Raw genomic sequence first — 16,160 nt, forward strand, 5'->3', positions numbered from 1 at the left:
ATGCAGCTTTACAAACTATAGGTAATCTGACCAGGCAAAGTAAATCTGATTGATTGTTTTCCAAAATTATGTCCAAGTACTATTCCAGTTTGCTTTCCACCATTCTGTAATCCACTGAGAGAGGTTTTTTTTTTTTTTCCAATTTTAATCTGTTTCAAAATAAGAACAGAACATAAGAACGGCCATACTGGGTCAGACCAAAGGTCCATCTAGCCCAGGATCCTGTCTGCCGACAGTAGTCAATGCCAGGTGGCCTAGAGGAGGTGAACCGAAGACAATGATCAAGTGATTTGTCTCCTGCCATCCATCTCCCGCCTTTGACAAAAGGCTAGGCACCATACCTTACCCCTTGCTAATATCCGTCTATGGACCTAATGTCCAAACATTTATTGAGCTCTTTTTTTTTTTTTTTTTTTTTTTTTAAACTCTGTTAGAGTCTTGGCCTTTGCAGCATCCACTGGCAAGGAGTTCCGCAGGTTGACTGTGTGCTGTGTGAAGAAAAACTTTATTTTATTAATTTTGAACCTGCTACCCATTAATCTCATTTGGTGTCCTCTAGTTCTTATATTGTGGGAACAAGTAAATAACTTTTCGATATTCACTTTCTCCACACCATTCATGATTTTATATACTTCTATCATATTGCCCCTCAGTCTCCTCTTTTCTAGATTGAAAAGTCCCAGTCTCTCTAGCCTCTCCTCATATGGGAACCGTTCCAAACCCTTAATCATTTTAGTTGCCCTTTTCGAGTGCCAGTATATCTTTTTTGAGGTGAGGAGACATCTGCACACAGTACTCAAGATGGGGGTTTACCATAGTTTTATATTGGGGAAGTAAGATATTCTTCGTCTTATTTTCTATCCCTTTTTTAATTATTCCTAACATCCTATTTGCTTTACTGACTGCCGCTGCACACTGCGTGGGTGTTCTCAGAGAACTATCCACTATAATTCCAAGATCCCTTTCCTGATCTGTTGTAGCTAAATTTACCCTCATCATATTGTATGTATAATTGGGTTTTTTTTTCCCCAATATGCATTACCGTACACTCACCCACATTAAATTTCATTTGCCATTTTGCTGCCCAATCACTCAGTTTGCTGAGATCTTTTTGAAGTTCTCCACAGTCTGCTTTGGTTTTGACTATCCTGAACAGTTTGGTGTCATCTGCAAACTTTGCCACCTCACTGTTTACCCCTTTCTGTAGATCACTGATGTATAAGATGAACAAGATTGGTCCCAGGACTGACCCTTGGGGAATGCCACTAGTTACCCCCTTCCATTGCGGAAATTTACCGTTTATTCCTACCCTTTGTTTCCTGTCTTTTAACCAATTCCCAATCCATGAAAGGATCTTTCCTCCTCTCCCATGACTACCTAATTTATATAAGAGCCTTTGGTGGGGGACCGTATCAAAGGCTTTCTGGAAATCTAAGTATACTGTGTCTACTGGATCCCCCGTGTCCGCATGCTTGTTAACCCCTTCAAAGAATTTTAATAGATTAGTAAGACAAGACTTCCCTTTACAGAAACCGTGTTGACTTTTGCTCAACAAATCATGTTCTATGTGTCTGACAATTTTATTCTTTACTATTGTTTTTACTAATTTGCCCGGTACTGACGTTACACTTACTGGTCTGTAGTTGCTAGGGTCTCCTTTAGAGCCCTTTTTAAATATTGGTGTTATATTAGCTGTCTTCCAATCATTGGGTACCGAAGCTGACTTAAAGGATAGGTTACAAACCACTGTTAATAGTTCCGCAATTTCCCATTTGAGTTCTTTCAGAACACTTGGGTGAATACCATCTGGTCCCGGAGACTTGTGACTGTTTAGCTTATCAGTTAGTTCGAAAACCACCTCTAATGATACTTCAGTCTGGGACAGTTCCTCAGATTTGTCACCTATAAAGGACGACTCAGATTTGGGAATCTGTCTAGCGTCCTCAGCCGTGAAGACAGAAGCAAGAAATCATTTAGTTTTTCCGCAATGGCATTATCTTCCTTGATTGCTCCTTTTTATGTTTCTATCGTCCAGGGCCCCCACTGCTTTTTTAGCGGGCTTTGTACTTCTAATATACTTAAAAACATTTTACTATTATTTTTTGAATTTATGGCTAACTATTCCTCAAAATCTTTTTTGGCTTTTCTTATGACATTTTTACATTTAATTTGGCAGTGTTTATGTTCCTTTCTATTTTCGTCACTAGGATTTGACTTCCGCTTTCTAAAAAGTGCCTTTTTATCTCTCACTGCCTCTTTTACATCATTATTAAGCCATGGTGGCTCTTTCTTAGGTCTCTTACTGTGTTTTTTAATTTGGAGTATATATTTAAGTTGGGCCTCTAATATGGTGTCTTTGAAAAGTTTCCATGCAGCTTGCAGGGATTTTACTCTAGTTACTCTACCTTTTTAATTTCTGTTTAACTAACCTCCTCATTTTTGTGTAATTCCCCTTTTTGAAATTAAATACCAGAGTGTTGGTCTGTTGCGGTGCTCTTCCCAGCACAGGCATATTAACTGTTGTTATGTTATGGTCGCTATTTTGAAGGGGTCCTGTAATAGTTACCTCTTGGACCAGATCCTGTGTTATGGCTAAATCAAGTCACTGAAGGAAAAGATCAATCTAGTTGTACGTGGATGTGTTGTTTAGACTTTTTTTGTTGGTGATGATTTTTAGCAGCCAATTGCCTATCACTTTTGTTTAGCTCCTCTAATTTGTGTTCCTCTGCATTCTTTCTGTTGTTTTTGTGTTCGACTATTGTCAAGAGCAGGGCTGTGCAAAGTGGGGGTGGGCCCCCTCATGGAGGGATGTGAAATTTCATAAGCAAGGTGCAGCACAATCCTCTGCTGGGTCTCAGGCTCCTCCAACTCATTAAAAATGTTGAAATATGTTACTGTTTTTATATTTGTGTGTTCATGTTTGTATACCAGTTAATATAGTTTTTACATTAGACTTATTTTCTTACATGTGCCAAGAGGTTTTCTTTTTCATATGAACATAATGGAAATTTCCATCAGTATGGATTACATTAGACAGGTTGGGGGGCCCCTGCCAGTTGTAGGGATGGAAAGTGGGGCCCGATATAAAAAGTTTGCTCACTCCTGGCCCAGAGTACCAAAGGGCTTAATTGTGTTAGGCACTATAGTAACACGATTATCTTTACCTTGAAGAGGTCACAATCCTAATAGACAAGATAAGGGGTGGGGAAGAGGATATAACATACAAACAAAGTGAACAGAATGATGTTCTGCTGTGTTTTATTTTCCTTTTTGGATTTTAAAAATTAAATTTCTGGGACTTTTAATTTTTATTTACATTCAGTAGGACACAGGGTGAGTGAGTGTGGGACAGAATGGTTAGAGGAGGAAGGAGAGATAGGAGGGGAGTGTGGAGGGCATGCAGATGAGACCAAGTTGTAGAAACTGAGAGGGAGAGGGTGGGTTGTAACTGGAGCTGAGAGTTGATGAGCAGACAAGACCATAAGTGATTAACCACAGAGTGCAATCTGATACCATTTGTGTCTGGTGGCCCATGGTCTTCCTTGCAGGTGGTTCCTCTCTTTGTTTGATCCTGTCAGCTTGTATTTCTCTGACTTTACCTGGAAAATTTCTTTCCCCAGTCTTGTATGGCTTGGTGACAGGACGGTGCTGTACAGGTAGGAGCCCACCAAATTCACGGCCATGAAAACATGTCACAGACTGCGAAGTCTGGTTTGCCTATGGTACATCTACTCCTTTGAATAGTCTCAATGAGACTGTTCAATAGTTTTTTACACTGTAGTGTACAGATTTAGTTGTGGCAGAGACCAGCAGTTTTTAAAAGCAAGTTGTGAGGGGTTTGCAAGTTTAATGGAGGGGGATTGCATTATTGCAGCACTTCTGTGCCTGCCTTCAGAGATGGGCAGCCAGAGAATGGCAGCTATTGGCTGGGCGCGTAGCTCCAAAGGCAGCACCCCAGCAGCAGCCGTGCATAAGTACCAAGGCACCTTTACTTCTATGCTGATGCATCATAGTTGGGCTGCCAGAGAGTGACAACTGCTTTCTGAGGGCCCAGCTCTGCCTGCAGCAGCAGTGCATAAATAAGGGTGGGAATATTGTACCATGCCATTCTAACTGCCATGCTGCTGGCAGAGGCTCTGCCCTCAGAGCTATTTGCTGCTGCTCTCCTGCTGCCCAGCTCTGAAGGCAGAGTTCCCCCGAGTAACAGCAGCAGAAACAGCAGCTCGGAAATACTGATGTCTTCCCCCGAACCTTGTGACCCTCACTAACTCCTTTTAGGTCAGGATCCCTACAATTATAATGCCATGAGATTTCAGATTTACTTAGTTGAAATCATGACATTTATTTTAAAAATCCTACGACCATGACGTTGAACAAAATTGACCATGAATTTAATAGGGCTCTGTGTATGGACCTTTATGCCTATGGAGAGGTTTGGGGTTGGAGGGTAGTCCTCTTCTGCATGGTCCTAGGTCTAGGGGCTGTTTGATCTTGTTTGCCATAAGGAGGAGAATTCATGGTGCTCATTCCAATCAATTTATATTTCACATACCTGTTTACATGTTACTTATATACGGAACAGTATTTCCCTTTTAAAAAGAAAAAAAAAAAAAAGAACACTGACTTTGGAACTGGATCATAAGTGCTGACTTAGACCCTACCTCATGTCAATGAAGATGACTGTTGTGCTGCAGTAAAACCTCCTCCTACACTCAATTTATGAAGAAGAAAATGATGATGACATACTTTCAATATCATGATGTAACTTCAACATGGGGGAAAAAAAGGCAACACACTCAAATTCTGGATTAACTTACTCCTTTAATCAACAACTAAAGGGTATTAAAAGGCAATCATGTTCAATCTCCTCTTCCTTTTTAGAAGATAAATATTTAGAAATAAATATTGTACAGCATCCAAAAGTGAGCTAGTGACCTCACTGAATAGCTAACTAGCACATCTGAGCTTCAAGGAGCTTATTGTTTGCTGGTGTCTGACCTCTAACTTTGTTCTCACCCACAGTTATTTCCGATTTGGGGACAATTTATACCTCCAGATTAGTGGAACTGCTATGGGTACCCGCATGGCCCCACAGTATGCTAATATATTTATAGCTGACCTGGAACAACGATTCCTCAGCTCTCATTCCCTATTACCCCTCCTCTACTTAAGATACATTGATGACATCTTTACGATTTGCACCCATGGTATAGAGACTCTAGAAGAATTCCACAGAGACTTTAACAATCTACGCCCCACCATCAACTTACGCCTTGATTACTCCACGTGAGAGAGAGATTTCCTAGACACTACAGTACAAATCAAGGATGGCCTGATCAGTACCACACTCTGCTGGAAACCCACTGATCGCTATACACATAAGACATACACGCTTCTAGCTTCCATCCTGCACACATAACTAGATCCATTGTTTACAGTCAAGCAATTAGGTACAATCACATTTGCTCTGATCCTACTAACAGAGACCAAAAACTACAAGATCTTTACCAAATATTCATAAACCTGAATTACCCCCCAGGAGAAACAAAAAAAAATAAATGGACGGGCCAGACGAATACCCAGAGACCAACTACTCTAAGGTAGGCCCAATAAAGCCAAGAACAGAACACCACTGGTCATTACCTATGGCCCCCAACTCAAACCACTGCAACACATTATTGAAGACCTACAACCTATCCTTAATCAGGATGCCACACTCCAGAAGGCCCTAGGTGACAAGCCTGTTCTCTCCCACAGACAACCTCCCAACCTTATGAGGATTCTCAACAACAGCCAGTCTGTACCACAGGAACACCAGTCCTGGGACTTTTCCTTGCAACAAAGCCCGCTGCTAGCTTTGTCCACATATCTTTTCTGGGGATACCATCACTGGACCTAATCAGGTTGTTCCCAGAATCACAGGCACATTCTCATGTTCTTTAGCTAACATCATATATGCCATCATGTGCCAAGAATGCCCAGATGGTTTGAATATTGGACATACTTCAAACTCTCTTAGACAAAGATTTAATGGGCACAAAACAGACATAAAACCACTCCTGATCCACAAACCGGTCAGCCGACATTGTAATGGAGTGGGTCATTCTGTTTATGACTTAAGAGTTTGCATCTTACTGAAGAGGAATTTTCATACTACTTTGGGAAGAGAGGCTGCTGAACTCTTTTATATTCAAATTCGACACATTAACCCGCAGTTTGAATCAGGATGCAAATTTTCTGGGTCATTATAGGGGCTCTTTTGCAAATTTGGCTTAATCTAATTCTTGACTCCCCCCTTCTCTGATTTGCTCACCTTGATAAATTGATTTCTGATTTGTCAACCTTGATTACCATTTTTGGTTCTGTATGCCTTAAATATTGCATCTGTTCTGGTATGGCTATAGTCTGAAGAAGTGGCTTTGTCCCACGAAAGTTCACCTAATAAATTATTCTGTTAGTCTTTAAAGTGCTACTTTACTGCCTTTTTTTTTTTTGATTGTTTGCTTCTGTGTATGATGCAACAAGGGAGGATAATCACTCTGGAATGAGTTTGTGGGAAGAATTGCAGTCGTGCTTACAATAAGATTACACAGTAGCTCAGCAAAAGTGTGTACGCAGCCCTGCTAAATACTTTAAAAAAAAAACAATTTAGTACAGACAAATATAATCTTTTTTCATTAAGCATCTTGGCTAACCCAGAGCTGCTTGTATATATGTGGCATAACCAGGCTGGTTTCTTCATGGCTTAGCACGTGGCGCTAGTGGCCTTTCCCCATTCTTTGGAGACATCACATGCTGCAGGAGCTCCCATGTTTCTGGCTGGGGATAGAGTAGCAATGGACAACCTAGGCTAGTGAGTAGGCTGCATGAGTGGCCCCCCTTCATCCCAGTGAACCACAAGATTATCCTAACGAAGATGGAAGGATAAAGAAGTTTTGACAATTGAGTTTGCATCTCTAGAATTTGTGGGATGTGTTGATGGAACTGTAGCAGCTCTTTGGATGCAAAAGAAATGCTTGGCGCGCTCAGTCGATAGTTGCATTCAATCAGAATGTACCTTAATTCATGTGCCCTTGCATTATGTGCATGTAGCTTTGCTAATACCGGCAGGTAAAACCCTAGCCAGATGGAAACCTGGCAACCCTGTGCATAGGCATGGTAAGCAAAGTAACTCATGGACCACTGTAGAACTCTGATGGGCCGCATGTGACCCTCAGGCTGCAGGTTTCCCACTACTGGGTAGAGAGTTGGGTCTGGTAGAGGTCTATTAATAACTTGTCCCTTTAGACCCAGAAGTCCATTCCCCTGACTTGTAGAATAATTGCCTTGAGTTGCCACTTGAAGCTAGGAGAGTAGTCCTGTAGCTCAAGCGGTAGAAGTCTGTGCTCTAGGTATGAAAGCCTGGGTTCATACTCCACTGATAATGCCTGGTAGGGAGAGGTTGTTAGGTGCATATAATGTTTTTTCTACCTTTTTAGTTTTTAAATGCAGTTGTTACATTAAAGGGGCATTTAGGTTGCAGGGTCAAAGCACGTGAAAGTCAAGAAATGTCAAATATATGGTTTCTCATACAACTTTAATCTAGCCCCATTGTTTAGATGCATTGAGATAATCTTAATTACATAATCATGTACTGTTTTGTCGATAGGCTCTCTGCCTTACTCCAGATATAGGATAGATGGGGGGCAAACAAAAAGTTGCATGAGCAATTATAAAGCTGCTATCTCCTAACTTTCAAACACTTGGCTTTGCAACCTAAATAAGATGCTTTATTTTTATATATGTAATTAGTGGAGTGCTAGCCATATGCTAAGATTACATCTAGAAGCTACTTTATACAGTTATTCTTCTGAAGTATAAAATTATTGCATAATACAGAGGTAGTTTACTTTGAAATGTGTGTTCATTTAAATGTTTTTGATGTAGTAATGTCATTTTCAATATGACAATCTGTTCATTCACATAAGAGTCAGAAGACAATGAAATATAAAATATCAGACATCTACTGTAATCTAATTTCCTCAGAGGCTTGGTTGGGTGCATTGAAAATGTAACCTTGCATAATGGGAGTGACTCATGTCTGGCCAATTGCTAAAATACCATTGTAAATCTAATGCTGTAGGTGGCCCTGCAGTTTCCCATGCCAGACAGCAGAAGGTCAGTGGAGATTAGAGTGAATTAATGTGTTGAGACACAGCATTTGCACATTGCTGTGGCAGTCCTTTTATGAAATGAGGGGGAACGTTGGTCAGTTGTAGGTTCTAAAAGTTCAGTGAATAGACTGCTTCTAACACTGAAATTGATCCTTTAATTAAATACAGTGTTCTTATAAAAGCAAAACAGAAACACTCTTCATTTCCGCATCCGAGCACTACAAGCATATTTTAATGTCTTACTTAAAGCCCATCAGATATCTGAAAAGCATCTTTTAAAAGCCATCTTGATTTTAAACAGTTGTGGAAAACGTACTGGAGAATATAAATTGACTTGCACTTGCTACTGTGAAATAATTGCCTCCAGAAGCTCAGTGCCAGACTGTCACGTGTTGTGCTCAAGCTGTTTTTGCTGTGAATTTAAAAAATAATTAAGCAGATTGCGAACTCGGGAGCCTCCAACAAAAGCACCCTTTCCAAAGCCAGTGTCGTCATGCACCCTTACGCACCCCTAAAGCCTCAATACATAGATGTGCCTTGCAGTGCACTCTGAGGATCAGCAAATCTGATGTGAAAGTATGTAAGAGAGAAAGTATTTCAGGGGCCTCAAACTCACTTTACCTTAGGGCCAGGGCCAGTTCCTCACATCCTCCTAGTGAGCTAGCATTTACCTGCCTCTGGGAGGAGAGAGAGAGAGAGAGTGTGTGTGTGTGAGAGAGAACACATTTCCCCTTTCTCCATCTGTGCTACCCAGTCCCACCTGTTGCCCTCAGGCAATTTAATACGCCCCCATTCCCAAGGCCCCCCAGTGCCACCACTGGTGGTGCAGCAGGGATAGAGCCACTTATGGCTGCTAGCTCTGTGCCACTGCAGGCATGTCCCTGTGGCCAGGGGTTGCGTGCAGAGCCACCCCATCCAAGAAGGAAGGAATTTTATTTATTTATTTTTAAATCTCTGTTGTTAAGCCAATCTCATGAACTTTTGGAGATTAATTTTTGAATGTTTGGTATTAAGCTTGCTGATTTTGTCCAGCAGCCTCTCATCAAATGCTGAATCTCTCCCAGACATTTGCTGGGTCAGGGGAGAGAGGCAGAGAGACAATCATGGTTTTAGCATCCTGAAAGCGACCACAAACATACTTTATACCGGGGTGAGCAAACTTTTATGTTGGGCCCCATTTTTCATCTCAGCAACTAGCAGTGTTTCCCCCCAACCTGTCTAATATAATCCAAAAAGATGGAAATTTTGGTTATGTTGGTATGGAAAAGAAAAGGGGGGAAAAAACCCTTTTAGCATGTGTAAAAATATAAGATTGTAGCAAACTTTAACAAACTTTATTAATTGGTATGTAAGTGTGAATACGTGTACAGTAAAGTCTTTCATATCCAGCATTCTATCATCTGGGACTTTCAAGTAACTGACATTTTAGCCATAAGTAAATTTTAGTTACCTTTTCAATAAGCACAGTAGTGTGAAAGTAAATACAAATCCAGCAGATACAGTATAAGTTTACAGTGTACAATAACTCTGCATGCGTATTTTGTTTCTTAATATTTAATTTTGTTTTTCTTTAGTGTTATGCATTGCTAGGTACACCTCTATTACCCAGAATATTTGAATATCCAGCAACCTCCCGGTCCTGGGGCTGCCGCATATGAAAAAGTTTACTTTACATAAAAATAATAACATATTTCAACATTTTTAATTAGATTGATGAGCCAGAGACCCAGCAGCCAATCATGCTGTGCCCACCTTAGGAAATATCATGCCCCCTCCAGGGCCCACCTCCCACTTTGCAGAACCCTGCTTTATACCAGCCCCCTTTGATGTGCACTAATCTACCTCTCTTGAAATAATCACCTTGTTCTAGCTTCAACTTGCTCTTACTGTTCAAGTATAATGAATAGAAAAGAGGGTTTTAGAACATGCAAAAGTAGTAAGTAAAAAAGAGAAAATATGCACTAATTATTAAATTCTGTCTTTTGACAAAACTGGTAAAGGGTGTTCAAGATGCTTTCCCTCAACATGTTAGTACTGGGGAAGTTGAATTTAATCTACAATTATGGAGTTGGTTGCCTGAATAGGATAATGTTGTACAGTCCCAGTTATTTGTTCCAGACAGCTGCTTGAAATAAATATTATTGCTTCTTTCATTATATGAATCACAGCTCAGTATTGTGTAGAGCCAGTAGAATAGCTGTATGCTATGTATTTGACGTATATGGCCAATAGGCATCAGTAAGATACAGAATTAAGTATGTTCAAACAATCTGTATATTTTGAATCATGCTGCCCCCAATTTTATTTTTTCCATATGTCTTTCATAGGATCTAGTTTTGCAGATTTTTGTGGGGATTTTGGGCTACTTTTAAACCATTTTTTCCCTTTTTTTTGTGTTCTAGAGTCAGTAAGCTTACTGAATGATGTGCTAAGTCAAGAGTCAGAAGGAGCTTCCATGAATCCCACAAGCTATACTACCTCAGCTTCTTCAGGCTTTGACCCAGTAAGTAAAAATACTTTTGCATAGTACAGGTTGAACCTCTCTCATCTGACACCTGTGGGACTTGACTGGTGCCAGATGAGAGAATTTGCTTGCCCACCAGAGGTCAGTATTGTCTAGCAGCATTACCGACACTTCCACTGCTTGCTGGGCTCTTAGAAAATATTTGGGGTAAATTACAGCTCAGTAAGGCACAGAACACTGAGAGCCAGGATTGCTTTCTGTAAACAAACTCTACTGGACCACGGGAAACTTGGCCACACTAATGGTGAGTAGTCATCCAGCAACTAAAAGTCATGCCAGATTATGGATATTGCCAGATGAGAGAGTTCCGCATTAGAGAAGTGCTGTCTATATATGCAGGTTGTAGCAATCGAAAGATCCAGAGCAAGAGATAGGGTTGCTCAAATCATGTGTCTAAAAGCGTTGGCTTGCTTGCTGTTAGTCACTTTTTAGATAAGAACTAAAGCACAAATAATTTATTTGCACCCTAGTCTCCTCTTATGGTAGAACATTTAAAGCTAGATATAGAAATTAAACTGTAAGACTAACCACTTCTTGCACTTTGGAGCAGTCATCTAACCTAAACAGGATGTTGTTCAGAATGATGGTGAAAACAGCATGTCTCTGGTATTTACCTGACAGACAAGGCTGTTTGTGAAGTGCTCTTTTTCTTATCTTTCACTTGGCTGATTCACCAGCCCACAAGTTCTAAGTGGAATGGTCTGACTGTTACAGTGCTCACTGTTTTGATTAATGTTTTTTTAATTCATGGTTGTTTATTGACTTGTGCATTACAATTTCTTTTAAATAACATGTAGTTTAATTAGCAGTAAGTGGTTTTTTATTGCCATATCTTCCACAATGACATATACAGGGCATTATAGTATATTTATTATTATGGTCTGTATTTAAAGGACTTTTAATGAGACTGTTAATATATTGAGTTGAAGCTATATGATAATTGTGCTTGCAGAAAGTAAATTGAAACCAAGTACTTCATAGCATTTAACTCTGAATTATACTACATTCTTTTTAATCCACAGAGCAAATTTGTTAGCCAGAAGTTGCCCAGAGTGGTCTATAATTATACTCATATGCAACCGATTTTGTATGCTCTTGGTGTGGGAATGTCAACCAAGGATCCAGATCATCTAAAATTTCTTTTTGAAGGCAGTGAAGAGTTCTGTTGTTTACCTAGCTTTGGAGTCATCCCAGCTCAGGCATCTTTGTTGGATGGTGGGCTTTCTAGTGTTCCTGGATTCAACCTTGACTTCTCAAAGGTATGTATGAGTTAAATATTGCAATTTAATTCTGTTATTTGCTTTATAAACTGACTGTAATTGAAGTGACTCAGTAAATACACCAAAACTTCACTGTTGTTCTAGAAGGAGAAAAAGTAACAGTATCTTGTTTCTTGCAACCCATGGAAAAATTTGTACTGAAATGAGTTGCCTCTCTGGTATAAATTTCGTGGTGGTGGTGGTGGTTTTGTTTTTTTGTTGTTTTCCAAAGCTGTTTATGAATCATTAGTGTGTGTTTTTTGTTGTTAAGTGGGAATTTTGCTGGAAGACCAACATCCTCTTTAGTAAAAAGCAGAAGTTGTTGTCTAGTTTTGATGGGTTTTTTTGGTAATGTAGAAATTTTATTTTTGAGCAATTTTTTGCCTGTTTTCAAGCAATTAAGCTCTGTTATACTTAATTTATTAGAAAGCAAGTACTGTAGAAGTTTACAGTGTACATCTGTGTACACACCCTTAAAACTTTGTGTGTGTACATATGTATGTAGCATCTATTAAATATGTCATATCAAGGTGTCATCAAGAATATATCATAACAAATTTAGTATATCATAGCTGAAATACTTGTAAAAAGCTTTTGTAAGCTGCATAAAAGCAAAGGAGCTGTATAAATGACATTATTTTAATCTCAGTCCTGTAACCCAATAGTGAATATTTTTCATAGCTGTTTTGTCTTCAAATTCTGAAGTTTCCTGTACAAAGCAAATTAACAAACAAAATCCAAACATCAGATGGCCAAACTCCTAATATTATATTTGCATTGAGGCGTTCTCATGATCATATTACATCGCATGAAATCTTTTGCACCTCAGAAGGCATTTTAAATGGTGTTTGAGAACTTCTGATAGTTGCTCAAGAGAAATGAATGTATACTTAATCATAGCTGTTTAATGCTTGAATTTATGAAAACTGGATTCCAGGAGTCATGTTGCTGATTAAAAGGCTGGTATAAATATGCAAAAATATATTAACATTTACTTAAAAATTAGCAAAAGTGAAATTTTCACTGCTGTCTATCCCGTTGGCATTCTGTTTTTGAAAGCACTGCCTTTTCAGATGATTTCTAGGGTTAGAAAAGTTCTGTAGCTTGGAGTGCTGAAATTTGTGTTGACTAGTGTTAGCTGATATCTTCTGTTGGAGTTATTGACTCATGACTTGGTAGATGACAGAGATTAACCTAACAGTAAAATTGCCCATATTTATCTTTTGGATGGGTTCTTCCTGATTAGGATCTTAGAAAATTAGAAATATAGACCTGTGAGACTGCCCTTGCTGAAGCAGGAATAAGTATATGAGATAATCGCTGTCTGGTGATGGCTAATCTGTTCTTAACATCTTCCAAGGATCGAGATTCACCACTTCCCTTCGGTAACCTGTTACCGTATTGACTTATCCTTGTTGTTAACAAGTTTTCCTTGATGTCTGACTGGAATGTTCCCACGCTTCCCCAAAAATACTTTGTCGCAACTGGTGAAAGGCTGAATTATTTGAGGCCGTCACCAGTAACTTTCAAAAATGAGTGTGTCAGAATAATTCCTGTGCTAAAAGTAACGTGAAAAAAATTCTGAAATAATGAATGCATGTCAATTTTTATTGGTGTTTTAGTTGCACCAAGGCAATACAAATATCCTGGTGTGGAGAGAACTTGGTAAAATTTCTCACTTCTTCTCCTTATTTTATAGTAGTACATTTTCATTGTGAACACACTTTCAAAATATCTGCATCTACATACTTGCATATGATAGGAATGGGGCAATTAGTGGCAACTTATACTGATTGTAATTATAATTCTGCTTATCTTTCCACAGCTGCTACATGGTGAGCAGTATCTGGAGTTGTATAAACCGCTTCCAACTTCAGGTCAGTCCTTTACTCTCATGGTTTCATACCTACCATGAAGCATTTCACTTTTTCTTTTGTATCACCGTTATGTATGGAAATATCAATTAGTTATTTTGAGCCAGTTTCTGTTGCAAATGGTCCTCTGCATTTTGTATGTATAACTCCATCATACTGGTGTGCAAACTTTCCAATCAGGTGTCCTGTTTTTAACAAAGAAATCAGATGGTGCGTTTTTTGTCAAACTATAGCTTATATTTGGTGCAATGTACTTAGTAAAAGAAGGCACCAATTGGCTTAATGCAGAGCTGCCTGAAAAAGAATATTCATTTACATACAAAACATAAATTAGTGTGCCTTTGCTGTGTGTGTTTTGATAGCTCATGATCAACTCATCAACTAGACATATATTGTTAATTACTTCTGGGAGTTTGCATCATAAATTGTCAGAATGTTTTTCTAGGAGCTACACATTGTTGTGTCTGTGAGACTTAGAGTGAGATCAACTGAGTGTTGTTTAACTTTAGAAAAACAAGTTGAGTGAGGCAACGATTTTTTTATCATGCCAGATTCTGTTGGTGAGAGAGACAGAAGCTTTAGACCTTATGGAGTTGTGAATAAAATATACTTTTCCCTTGCCTTCACAATTTTCATTAAAAATGTGATACTGGGTAATCAGAATCTATGTTCAAAGAAAGTCCATATTCCTATTTTATGGAAAATGGTTCAGAGGAGGACATGAGAGCAAGTGGGGAAGATGTCAAATAAAATATGGACAAACTAATAGGTTTCTTCTGAGAGCACCTGAGCGCTCTGTTGCTTATCGGAAAGATGGCATGCTTTTCAGTAAGTGAAGGGATCCTGCACTAAATGATTAGTATATGTTGCTCAACTTGTCTGTGTTTTCATTGCAAATAAAAGAGAAGTAGTGGGAGATTCAGTGTGAAGTACAACATTTTAAGACTTAAGACAGTCATTACAATATCAAGTTTTTAAGCAGTTGCTTTTGGGAAACAGATCTACTGCAATGGATAGAATAAACAGTATATTTTGTGTCTATTGAGAAGTATATATTTTTGATGCACTATATTTTGCACTCATGTAGCGTCTGTAATCCGTAAGTGCTTCGTCAGCATGCTTTGCTTTAAAGGACGGTCAATCAACTTGTAACCTGTTCCATTTTGAGACATGTTGGCAGTGGTTTCTGGACTACTTTTACTCCTCAGAAGTATGCCAGATTTTATAACTCTTCTTCGAGTGATTGTTCATGTCCATTCCACTGTGGGTGTGTGCTGGTGCATGCTCAGTTGCCATAAACTTTTTGCCCTAGCCAGTGGCCCCAGACCTGGTGGTGAAAAGGTTCATGAAAGGGGTGGAAAGGTTCAAACCGCAGGTTCGGGCCCCCCTGCTAACATGAGACCTTAATTTGATATTGTCTAAGCTTATGGCTCCCCCATTTGAACCCCTCCCCACCTGTTCCATGTTATTCCTTAGTTACAAGACAGCATTCCTGGTGGCCATTACATCAGCCAGAAGGGTGTCAGAGCTCAGAGCCCTGACGGTGGACCCACTGTATATGGTATTCCACAATGATAAGGTCAGGCTGAGACCCCACCCAGCGTTTCTGCCTCAGGTGGTCTCCCCCTTCCACATTAACCAAGACATCACCTTACTGGTGTTTTATCCAAAGCCCCATCCCTCCCTTAGAGAGCAGAGCTTACACACTTTGGATGTCCGTAGGGCGCTGGCCTTCTATATGGACAGGACCAAATCCTTCCAGAAGTTGCACCAGTTTGTTTGTGGCAGTGGCAGACAGGATGAAGGGGCACCCAGTCTCCTCTCAGCAGATCTCCTCCGGGGTTAGTGGCCTGCATCAGAGTGTGCTACAAACTGGTGGGGGTTCCTTCTCCCCAAGTCAGGGCTCACTCCACCAGGGCACAGGCGTCCTCTGCAGCATACTGGGCCAGGGTCCCTTTCAAGGACATCTGCAGAGCGGCCACTTGGTCCTCCATTCACACGTTCTCAGCACATTATGCAGTAACGCAGCACACGTAAGGAGATGCTGCGTTGGGCAGGGCTGTCCTGCACTCATTTTGGGGCTCCGCCTCCTAGGCATTGGCTTCCATTCACCCACATTGGAAATGTACATGAGCAATCGCTCAAAGAAAAGGTAGTTACCTGTTCTGTAACTGGTGTTCTTTGAGATGTGTTGCTTGTGTCCATTCCAAAACCCTCCCACCTTTCCCTCTGTCGGAGTAGCCAGCAAGAAGAAACTGAGTGGGGGCGGGGCGGGTCAGGCAGTGCATATACGGGCGGCCATATGGGCACCACTCCAAGGGGTGCTGCACCAACCCTGGGGCTACTGGCT

General features: G+C 40.1%; 1 protein-coding gene across 1 annotated transcript in view; it reads left to right on the forward strand.

Moving 5' to 3' along the window:
* The window catches only part of HSD17B4 (hydroxysteroid 17-beta dehydrogenase 4), a 123,569-nt gene that overhangs the window by 25,988 nt on the left and 81,421 nt on the right, over positions 1-16,160 (forward strand). Inside the window, exons 12-14 of the mRNA XM_074994996.1 lie at positions 10,556-10,656; positions 11,700-11,936; positions 13,762-13,813. Coding sequence (XP_074851097.1) covers positions 10,556-10,656; positions 11,700-11,936; positions 13,762-13,813 — 390 coding nt within the window. The remainder of the gene's footprint in view (positions 1-10,555; positions 10,657-11,699; positions 11,937-13,761; positions 13,814-16,160) is intronic.

This window comes from Carettochelys insculpta, chromosome 5, assembly GCF_033958435.1.
Source record: "Carettochelys insculpta isolate YL-2023 chromosome 5, ASM3395843v1, whole genome shotgun sequence".
In the NCBI taxonomy this organism is placed as follows: Eukaryota; Metazoa; Chordata; order Testudines; family Carettochelyidae; genus Carettochelys; species Carettochelys insculpta.